The following is an 11,997-nucleotide window of genomic DNA, read 5'->3' as shown; positions in this document are numbered from 1 at the left end:
AATTAATCCGTCGAAATCGAGTCTGGTCGAAAAGTCCGCTCGTCTGTATGCTAGTTCGACGGACAAAAAGCCACGCTAGGGCAGCTATTGGCTACTGGCTATGAACTTCCTTGTTTTAGTCCGGTCGTACGTCATCACGTACGAATTCGACAGACTTTGGTGGATTGTGTGTAGGCAAGTCCGTTCATTCAGAAAGTCCGTCGTAAAGTACGTCAAAAAGTCCGCCGGGCAAAGTCTGCCGTAAAGTCCGACCGTGTGTACGCGGCATTAAGCTCATTAAATTGCAGGCAGATCATACTATATGTTAACAACATGGGATACTGTTAAAGTGTACTAGATAAAAAGCACAAACTGATGAGAATCAGTCACAGATATTATGAGCAAAGATTCTGTGATAAGGAAGCTGTGGTTAATATAAGGAAGAGTTTTTCGTTGCTGCACAGGCTGCACCCTTAATTCTCTCAGCATGTTGCATCCTCTGTAGTTCTCTGCACACCATGGGCACATACAACTGCTGGGAAATACTGGCCATCGCTATGATGTTTCTGAGTAAGTGAATAATATCATAAGATGTTCAGACTCTGGCATACTTTTACTAATTTATTTTTCAGTATTATTGCATTTGTTCATTTTAAGGTAATCAATTATACAAAGAAGGGTCATATATAATTTTTAGCAATGCTAATAGGAATGCCTGCCATGTACGTATGTAAAGCTGACTATACACTGATCAACATTCAGCCATTTCAGCAGGGACTAGCCAAATTTGGATCAGTGTGTGGCCACTGAAGTTGATTATTTGATTAACTTCTGTTGAAGGGACATGTTGGAATTTTTCTCTCAATGAGCAGCTGCAGCCAATGATCAGGCATACAGTATGTACTGGCCACATGACTACCAAGATCCTCTGCTGTCCCGGGCGATGCACCTCTTCTCTGCTAACAGGAAGTGATGTAATTACTTAAATATTGGGCACTAGGTAGAAAAAGGCTTAATCTATAGTCCCGCTGTAAGTGTCCCTGGGTTTCATAAAAACATAGCTGGCACCTAGCTACTTGTGTATTGTGTGTGTGTGTTGTGTGTGTATTTTGTGTGTGTGTGTGTTTGCACAGTGTGTGTATCGTGTGCATAGTGTGTATGTGTATGCACAGTGTGTGTGTTTGCTTGTATGTGTGTATTGTGCACATGCAGCCCCTCTTGTGGGTGCCTACACTGGAGATCAGATCTGAGTGCCCTCTCCTCTTGCATAGATCTTGGCTGTAGAAGAGGAGACCTGTCTTGTAGTGGAGGTGTGCTGTACAGTGCAGTGGGATGTCCAGGATGGCATCCACAGCTATGCACATCCTGGACATCCCACTGCACTGTACAGCACAGGATTTAAATACATCCCTCTATGACAGGCGATGGAGTGGGGGGTTGGTTGGTGTGTGGACAGTCCTGCAGATCTGATGGCCCATAGAACACACAGTATCTGTCCCCACTTTCACCCCCATTATCCACCTGTCACTAGGTGTGTTGTATAGACCTGCTTGGTGCTGCCTGCTGCACGATACCTGCTTGCTCTGTCCTCCTAATGGCTGGATATGAGCTGCTGGCTCCCCTGCCAGAGATGATGGCCATTCCCGCTTCTGTTCACCCCATCACTGCCTCTGTCCAAGGTGCTGTCTGAGGCACTGCCTGTGTCACCGGCAAGAGTTGGATGGTGAGAGCAGTGTGCTGCCTTTGTGTCTCCGCAGCCTATTAAAGGTCATCTGGGCTATTGAGGGAAGCGGTGCAGCATTTTTGGGGGGCATCAGAGTGGCCCATGGGGGAGGGGCAATTGCACCCCATCCCCCTGCCCAGTCCACCCCTGTCTGTGGGGGTATCGAATGGAAGGGGCACCAAACCTTGAGGGAAGCAATTAGTGGTTCATGGGTACAATGTCAGGCTTCTGCAGGCACTTGCTACAGTGTCAAGGAATTACAAGAGCACTCACCAAGGCCCTTGCAGTTCATTGAGAATTACGTGGAATTTAAGTGTTGTGGAAAATTTTATATTAATGTATTGTCATAAGAGTCTCCCAGTGTCTGTCCTCTTGCAGCCCATTCTAAAGAGCTGACTGGGGTAGACTGACGCTGGTTGAGATCCGTTTGGTAGTGAAAAGCTCTTTGGGGATGTAAAGAAATGTTTGCGGAGTGGGGACGTGTCCGCCAGCTAAGGGCCCCTGTGCGATGCACAGAACGATCGTCTGGTGGGGGTGTGTGCGCTCTGCAAAGACATTATCGGTTTAACAAGTGTGCTCTCATGTTGCCCCTGTGTGCCTGATCAACACATTTGTGGCCCAGTGAGTGTACCCCTGCCGATAATCTCTTGTCCACAAAGACAGTAGAATAATCCAGGTATACATTGTTCTCTGGAACAATGTATAATAGGGATTTCTATCAACGGAAATACAGGAGTCTTTTGGGTTGTTCTGGTTGGAGACAAAGTTAATGTTTAAAAGCCTTGTGGCTGTTAAAAGCATGCATGCACCCTGTCTCTGCTCAGACACACCCATAAGACTCCTGTAGTCATTGTTCATTGGCTGTTGCATTTTCCTGTGTTGTTAAATCCTTATATGGTCATTCACATCCTGTGAGGTCATATCCTGTGAGGTCACAAGCTTTGTATGAGGTGTTTAGCTGTTGGAAGCCGAACCCTCGAGTTTATGGGACTTCCTGTTATGCTAATAAAGAGTCAGCACACGGCTGAGGAGGCAGTGTGATCTTGGAACTGGAAACGTAAGGATGTGTTTTGTCTGTTTGTAAGCATGGGACACACATCAGAGGATGGCAAAACATATGATCAAAAGGTGAGATGCATTTATATCATTAGACGAAATTGTTATTATGATTATAAACAGGAGATTTGGCTGTGTGCAGCCAAATTTCCATAACACAAGCTGTCTGCTGTGGTGGTAGATGGTACTTCAAGTTCTTTCATTCACAAACTTCTGTGGATGAATGATGCAGCTGTGCAGGGCTCTGAAGCTGCACTGTATTTTGAAGTCTGACAGTGGGTTATGGTTCCTTTAAGGGGGATAAAAAGAAGCAGTGTGCACTCTTTGCAGGGTGTGAGGTTTCAGAGCCAGTAGAGAAGTAAAACAGATTTACAGTTTTCCCAGAAATCTGAGACTAACCCTGACTACAGATAGCTTGGTCCTGTAAAGGGTTAAAAATGATCTCTTATTCCTTCCCAAAACAATGCATGCATTGTGCATGCGAATGAATCACAGCCACACTGTCAGTTTGTGTGTAACTTACCTCCTTTTAGCTGTATACAGCAAGTTTCTGTGATGTCATTCCTCCTCACTGCTGAATTTGAAAGGGACTTGCTGCTTCCTTCCTTTGCCAGTCCTGATACTACATCTCCCATGAACCGTTGATGCTTGACCCAGTTGTTGCCCTGACCTTGCAAGGCTCCCGACCCTTCTGACACTCTAGGTTCAGACACGTTTCAACAATAGAAAATAATAATGCGGGGGACAAAATTCTCTAGTAATATCTCTGTATTAGAATTTGATCAAGAAGAGGCCCAAAGAGTAATGGAACCTATATATCTATAGATATAGATAAATATATATAGATATCTATATCTATAGATATCTATAAATATATATAGATATCTATAGATATAGATATCTAGATATAAATATATCTAGATATCTAGATATAAATATATAGATATCTAGATATAAATATATATAGATATATAGATATAGATATAGATATTTATATATATATATATACACACATATATACACACTGTATACACTTTCTCAATTGGAGCGTAGGAACGGTAATTCTAAATTGAGTAGCAACGATAAATTAAAAATGTTCAATAGTTTTAATACGGTCATGTGCAGTTGGATACAGCCACTTAAATCTAACACTGGCAGAAAGAGGGGGGGGCGAGACTTAATAGTCTGATAGCTCTCTCTGGGCCACCAATGCACAAAAGGGCATGCACAATGCAATGGTGGGGCCCATAGATGGTGATAAGTACCTGTAGAATGATGGTGTTAAACAGATAACTATTGTAGTGTTTGCTGCAGGGGTTTCCTGTTAACTGAGCTGTAACAACACCATCTAGAGACACTGCATGCAGTGTCTCTAGATGGATGACAGAAAGTGTTTGGACCTCCGTTCGCTCACCAAGATACTGCAGCCTCAAACAAACAGAGAATACTTGCACGGGCTCTTGAATCCCAGAAAGTGTGTGAAGTATCCGAATGGTCACCTGTCAGTGCAGTGGAACTGTGATAACTGCGTAGGGATGGATGGTTGCAGTCCAAGAGCAACAGAAAGTGGATGTGCCCCCAGTGTAGTGATCTGCACCACAGCAGTGCAGATCTGTTTCTGCTGCCTCCAAAGATGCAACCACTGGCTAGGCTGCAAGACCCCACGTCCCTAAGTGGGTGGCAGCCTTCCTCCTCTCTGCTAGAAGTTCCACGCTGAGAGAGTGTAACTCCTCCTCCTGCATTTGAAAGTGACTTTCTGCTTCTTTCTTTTGCCAGTCCTGATACTACATCTTCCATGAACCTTTGAACCTCTGTAGCTATAGGGTGGGCTATGGAAGTCACTTGTATACCTCCCAACTTTTTGAGATGGGAATGAGGGACACCTATTAGAAAAAGTATGTAGGAATAGGACACACCACCTGCCATGCCCCCTTAAAGGAGAATTATGCAAAAAAAAATATTAGTTAAACCCACAAGTGCTTTTTTTTACCACTACAATTCCTTTATATTGGCTTTTGAAATTTACAAATGCAGCAATTTTCGACAATTTGGATGAAAGGTTTAGCACTGGGAAATACTTTTTGAAAGGTAAAGATTGCATTTTATATACAACTACATAGATCAGACAAAAATGAGGGAGAAATGAGGAGGAAAGAGGGACAGAGGCGCTGGCCGAAGAACTGGGCAGGCTGAACAAGAAAGGAAAAAGTGATGACAGTACAAGAGTGTGTGGTGAGATCGCCGACTGGCTGCAAGAAGGGGGACAAACAGAAAGGAAAAAAAAGTGAAAAAAATAACATAGGGGGATCAAAAACAAAGGGAATTGAGGAAATAGAACATGCCAAAATTAAAATAAAAGATGAAAAAAAAATATTAATAATAATAATAATAATAAATAAATAATAATAATGAGTAAAACTAAAATGTATAAATAATAAATGTAATGAAAAAACTAAAGAAAAGGGAGGAAGGATTATGGAAAAAGAAAACGGGAAGACAAGAAAGGGATGGAAGAACGGTAGTGAAAAGCAGAGAGTGTTAAGATGGGCTAAAGGCTAAAGGTTAAAGGTAACCTTAATAAATACTAATAGAGCAGCCGCCATGCAATTACAAAAGGCTGGCTGCAAGAAAGAAAGATATGAACTACCGAATCTAAATGGGTGATGGGAGAAGAAGGGGGATAAACAGAAAGGAAAAAATAAGTGAAAAAAAAAAAAAAAAGGGGGATGAAAAACAAAGGGAATTGAGGAAATAGAACATGAAAAATAAGTGCCAAAATTAAAATAAAATAAAAGATAAAAAAAAATTAATAATAATAATAATAATAATAACAAGTAAAATTAAAATAAATGGAATGAAAAAAACTAGAGAAAACGGGAGGAAGGACTATGGAAAAAGAAAATGGGAAGACAAGAAAGGGATGGAAGAACAGTAGTGAAAAGCAGAGAGTGTTAAAGGTTAAAGGTAACCATAATAAATACTAATACAGCAGCCGCCATGCAATTACAAAAGGAAATCTACAAGAAAATGTTAAAAGGTAGGGCAAAGGCTGAGTCAAACTATGTACAAGGTTCACTCATGAACAACTATCATAACCAAAGTCATCTATCATTAAGGAAACACAGGTAGGATAATTTAGTGTTAAAGTGGTTGTATACCCCGCTTGGTGATTTTTACCTATAATAAGGCTTGTAGTCAGAGTCTTCGAGTGAGAAAGTGATACTCCTAAGCACCAAGGCCTGAGGTGTGCCTTGGCCTGGCTGGTCAGTATGCCTGAAAAGACGGCATATCCTGGATGTAAGAATAAGAAAAAGTATTATGAGTATGCATGAAGACTGGGGGAAACGGGTGGGTGGGAACCCAGAAACGCAGACGAGCCCTGGCCTGACAATGGAGGAGGCTTAAATAGGCCTCTGAGACTCCTCCCACAAATACAGGCTAGCCTCCGGCTAGCCTTTACACTTGTAGTCAGAGTCTTCGAGTGAGAAAGTGATACTTCTAAGCACCAAGGCCTGAGGTGTGCTTTGGCCTGGCTGGTCAGTATGCCTGAAAAGAGGGCAAAAAGACACAAATTTAGGTGAAGAAGGGAAGGTAACAATCCATCAAGTGGAGTAGCGTGCGCCCGGATGGCAACAGTATATATCCGATAAGTGTCCACTATGACAGGAGAAAATCCCCCCAACTCCTGACTTGGTGATGAGACAGAACCACCTATAGAACCAACAAAGCTACCCAGAACCCAACTAAACATCCCGCGAACGATTGGATAGAGCCTGAAGCCCGAGACGACCCAGACATGAGAATGAACTGCTTGTGAATGAAAGGATGCCTGGGGGAAGGGGAGCAATGGCCGTCCCGAGGAGCCCCTGCAAAATGATAGCCGAGAAAATCGAAACTTCAACCGGACACCAGTGAAGTGTTCAGTGAACCCCCCCGGCCTACCCATACTGGTATGGAGAAGTGCTAGGGTGAGTGCCAAAGGACAACTGGCAGGAGTTCAAAAATGCTAAATACCTGAAGGATGTGATGGAGTAGGTGGATGAGGCCCATGCACTAAGGCAATAAGCATTGTCAACGTGGAGAAACCATGCCAGACACAGAATACTGGTCCTACCTGATTCGATCGGGTTGTGCTTCAGCCTGTGACCTGGCAACCGAGTCTGAATCCTGAACCGAGGAAGGAGGGCCAGACTCCACCCCGGGGAAATAAGTCCCATGGCATGAAACAGACATACCTGAAGTGACTGAAACCCCCCTACCTGGGAATGGAAAAGATGACTGCGCTGATGTCCCTGAGCAGTCTTCCAGGCCACATCCTAGACAAGAGATCAGAGCCGAGAGTGGAATCCAGAATCATGGCGACGTTTGCCCAAACCTACCACTTAAGGATCAACAAAGGGATGATGGATGCCAATACAGCCCAACCTAAACACGAACAAGAGAAATGACAGACAACAAGACATGAGAACAACAACGCCCCTCTGTGCCTACCTAAGTATGAGAACATGAGCAGAAATGTCAAGACCACTGCGCGTGAATGAACCTGATGACAGATCCCCCCCCATGTGTAAATGGTAAGTGAGTCCGAGTAACCTGCAGCGTAGACACAGGTAATTAAACTAAAAACTCAGGGCTGGTGTACCCACAGACCGTGGTGGGTGATTGTACAGGTGTGGTGAATGAACGTGCATCGTATGACGTATGGTATACGGGCGAGAAGATTGTGGACAACAATCATTAACAAACGAAACCTCAGCCCATATGGATCTGTAGACGTGACAGATCCTGACATGTGAGCCCTTGCTAACTGACCCAGGTACAAACTTGAACAAAGATACGATGAGACATGACAAACAACGAAGATAAAAACAACTACTGGAATATGCCGTGACTGAACAACGCCCCTCTGAGAAATGGTGAGGGCTGAAACACCGAGCTTGAAACGCTATGACAGAAATGCTGAGACTGAACGCTGAGGCAGAAATGCTGAGACTGAACGCTGAGGCAGAAACACTGAAATCCTGGGGCAGAAACACAGGGACAGCAATGCTATGACAGCAACGCTATGACAGCAATGCTGAAACTGAACGCTGAGGCAGAAATGAAATGACAGAAAACCTGGGGCAGAAACGCTATGACAGAAACGCTGATACTTGAACGCTGAAGCAGAAATGCTATGACAGAAATCCTGGGGCAGAAATGCTATGACAGAAATCCTGGGGCAGAAATGCTATGACAGAAATCCTGGGGCAGAAACGCAACGACAGAATGCCGAGGCAGAAATGCAAAGCCAGAATCCTGGGCCAGAAGTGCTATGAAAGAATTTCTATGAAAGAAAAGCAGAGACTGAATGCCGAGACTGAAATGCTGGGGCAGAACACTATGCCAGAAAAACGCCATGACAGAAAAACGCCATGACAGAAATCCTGGGGCAGAAACACTGTGACAGAAATCCTGGAGCAGAGCGCTGTGACAGAAATGCTGGGGCAGAGCGCTGTGACAGAAATGCTGGGGCAGAGCGCTGTGACAGAAATGCTGGGGCAGAGCGCTGTGACAGAAATGCTGGGGCAGAGCGCTGTGACAGAAATGCTGGGGCAGAGCGCTGTGACAGAAATGCTGGGGCAGAGCGCAGTGACAGAAATGCTGGGGCAGAGCGCTGCGACAGAAACCCTGAGGCAGAAAAGGCTATGACAGAAACCCTGGGGCAGAAATGCTGTGACAGAACTGGGGCAGAAATGCTATGACAAAAACCCTGGGGGAGAAACTCCATGACAGAAATGCTGGGGCAGAAAACGCTATTACAGAAACTCTGGGGCAGAAATGCTGTGACAGAACTGGGGCAGAAATGTTATGACAGAAACCCTGTGGGAGAAACTCCATGACAGAAACCCTGGGGCAGAACTCCAAGACAGAAACCCTGGGGCAGAAAAATGCTATGACAGAAACCCTGGGGGAGAAACGCCATGACAGAAATGCTGGGGCAGAATGCCAAGACAGAAATCCTGGGGCAGAAATGTTATGACAGAAATCCTGGGGCAGAAATGCTATGACAGAAATCCTGGGGCAGAAACGCAACGACAGAATGCCGAGGCAGAAATGCAAAGCCAGAATCCTGGGCCAGAAGTGCTATGAAAGAAATTCTATGAAAGAAATGCAGAGACTGAACGCCGAGACTGAAATGCTGGGGCAGAACACTATGCCAGAAAAACGCCATGACAGAAAAACGCCATGACAGAAATCCTGGGGCAGAAACACTGTGACAGAAATCCTGGAGCAGAGCGCTGTGACAGAAATGCTGGGGCAGAGCGCTGTGACAGAAATGCTGGGGCAGAGCGCTGTGACAGAAATGCTGGGGCAGAGTGCTGTGACAGAAATGCTGGGGCAGAGCGCTGTGACAGAAATGCTGGGGCAAAGCGCTGTGACAGAAATGCTGGGGCAGAGCGCTGTGACAGAAATGCTGGGGCAGAACGCAGTGACAGAAATGCTGGGGCAGAGCGCTGCGACAGAAACCCTGAGGCAGAAAAGGCTATGACAGAAACCCTGGGGCAGAAATGCTGTGACAGAACTGGGGCAGAAATGCTATGACAAAAACCCTGGGGGAGAAACTCCATGACAGAAATGCTGGGGCAGAAAACGCTATTACAGAAACCCTGGGGCAGAAATGCTGTGACAGAACTGGGGCAGAAATGTTATGACAGAAACCCTGTGGGAGAAACTCCATGACAGAAATGCTGGGGCAGAATGCCAAGACAGAAACCCTGGGGCAGAACTCCAAGACAGAAACCCTGGGACAGAAAAATGCTATGACAGAAACCCTGGGGGAGAAACGCCATGACAGAAATGCTGGGGCAGAATGCCAAGACAGAAACCCTGGGGCAGAAAACGCTATGACAGAAACCCTGGGGCAGAAAACGCTATGACAGAAACCCTGGGGCAGACAAATGCTATGACAGAAACCCTGGGGCAGAAAATGCTATGACAGAAACCCTGGGGCAGAAAGCGCTGTGACAGAAACGCTATGACAGGAACCCTGGGGCAGAAACGCTATGACAGGAACCCTGGGGCAGACCAGAAAATGCTGTGAAAGAAATGCTGGGGCAGAACGCTATGACAGAAACGCTGGGCCAGAACGCTATGACAGAAAACGCCAGGGGGCAGAATGCTATGACAGAAAACGCCAGGGGGCAGAACGCTATGACAGAAAACGCCAGGGGGCAGAACGCTATGACAGAAAACGCCAGGGCAGAACTCCTCGGGCAGAAACACTATGATAGAAACGCTGACCAAGAAACAAAATAACCAAGTAAATCAGCAATGTATGTGGATTACATCCTCCCTGTCTTGCCAAGCCCTGCTGACAATAAATGAGCCCTTATGTAAGCTTGGGAATAACATGCGACTGAAACCATAATGAAAATTGATAATAATGAATGATAAACAATCCAGAATGGCACATATACTGCAAGCCATAGCCGACTGGTCACCTCACGACTGGCCGTTGCCATGACTGCTGTGTGCAGGTCTGATGTCCTCAGTGACTGGGCTTGCAGCGATACCAATTGTGGGGAGAGAGGAGCAGGCAGGTGGGTGGCCGCCCATCCCCCCATGTGAGCACCGGGAGAAACAGGCGGGCGGCCCCCTGGTGATGCCACATGAGAGGAGCAGGCAGCTGACTGGTCACCCCCCCATGTGAACACCCGGAGAACGGGGAGAGCAGCTCCCATGGCGCAAGATGTGCATGGAGAGAGGAGCGGGGTTGGGCGGACGATCACTACCCCCCCGGCGGCCGGTGTTCTGCCGAGAAAGTTCCGTGCAGCAGCTAAGTTCCCCCCTCTACTGCGCAGGCGCTGTGCTGTGCCTGCACAGTAGGATCCGGCGGAAATAGCCGAAGCGGAATAGCTGAAAATCAGCTGTACACGGCGCCTGTAAGAGGGCCCCTCGCGGGCTCGCTTCGCTCGCCACTCCTCGGGCACGGCCTCGCTTCGCTCGGCTCTTTTAGATTCCCCCTCTAGGTCCACTTGGATGGTGGGGAAGGAACCTGGTCTCAGAGCGCAGGCGCCGTGTACAGCTGATTGAAGCGTTTGAGCTTCGGCTATCTCCGGCAGCTGACAGTAGTCCGTACTGCGCAGGCGCTGCGCCTGCGCAGTACAGGGGGGGAACTTATCCGCCAAGGGAACATTCTCGGCAAGACACCGGCTCTGCATGAGAAGAGAGGGGGGGTTGGGGCGGTGGATGATCACTACCCCCCGTGGAGCTGGATCTGCATGGGGAGAGAGGAGCTGGGGGGTGGACGATCACTACCACCCCCCCCGCGTAGATGGATCTGCCTGGGGAGAGAGGAGCTGGGGGGGCGGACGATCACTACCTCCCGCTCATGGAGCTGGATCTGCCTGGGGAGAGGGGAGCTGGGGGGGCGGACGATCACTACCACCCCCCCGTGGAGCTGGATCTGCCTGGGGAGAGAGGAGCTGACGGGCGCCCGATAACCCCCCGGGAAAAGGAGGCAGGAACACTGTGGAAGCGGGCTTGATGCTGTATCTGCCCAAGTAAAAAGTAGCTGGTGGGCGGCCGATCATCCCCCCCGGCGGGCGGCTCCCTCGTGGAGCTGGATGTGACACGGAAAGGAGGCGGGCAGGGGAGAGAAGGCGGGCAGCGAACACCCATCCCAAACACCGGGAGAAGCGGGCAGGACCAACCCAGGGAGAATGAAGGAACTGTGGTATGCAGGTGGAATCCCCAGTGTGAGCACTGCGAGAGGTACCGCCACCGTAATTGCAGCCGACCGTGGCTCAGCAATGATCCGGAAGTGACGTGACGGCCCCACCCCCTTCTGAACCCAGAAACGCAGACGAGCCCTGGCCTGACAGAGGCGGAGGCTTAAATAGGCCTCTTAGACTCCTCCCACAAATACAGGCTAGCCTCCGGCTAGTCTTTACACTTACCCGTAGGTAAAATTTATATCTCCTAAGACCACGGTTTAGGAAATATGCACCCTGCATGCAGCCGCTGATGTCAGTGGCGCATGCGCTCTGAAGGTCCGGCGTATCGTGCCGGAACTTCAGAACTCCTTGCCAGAACGGAGGGAGTGACATCATTGTGGCTCCAGCTGCTCCAGAGCCCGCAAACCCAGAAGAAGTACCGGGGGAACATGTCAGCCCCCTCAGTGGTGACTGGGCGCCGCTGCGGGGGCTTCGTTCTAAGGTAAATATTTTATAATGTGCTAGTATGCAATGCATACT

General features: G+C 47.6%; 1 protein-coding gene across 3 annotated transcripts in view; it reads left to right on the top strand.

Moving 5' to 3' along the window:
• The first annotated feature begins 295 nt into the window (after window positions 1-295).
• Window positions 296-11,997, top strand: part of TMEM273 (transmembrane protein 273) — a 552,118-nt gene continuing 540,416 nt past the window's right edge. The window contains exon 1 of one of the 3 annotated variants that reach the window (XM_073596960.1): window positions 296-549. In XM_073596960.1, coding sequence (XP_073453061.1) covers window positions 498-549 — 52 coding nt within the window. In that variant the 5' untranslated portion in view covers window positions 296-497. The remainder of the gene's footprint in view (window positions 550-11,997) is intronic. The other 2 variants (XM_073596962.1, XM_073596961.1) reach the window with 2 other exon arrangements.

The sequence above is a fragment of the Aquarana catesbeiana genome, linkage group LG08, assembly GCF_042186555.1.
Source record: "Aquarana catesbeiana isolate 2022-GZ linkage group LG08, ASM4218655v1, whole genome shotgun sequence".
In the NCBI taxonomy this organism is placed as follows: domain Eukaryota; kingdom Metazoa; phylum Chordata; class Amphibia; order Anura; family Ranidae; genus Aquarana; species Aquarana catesbeiana.
The sequence above is the reverse complement of the archived record's forward strand: the minus strand, read 5'-3'. Positions and strand labels throughout refer to the sequence as shown.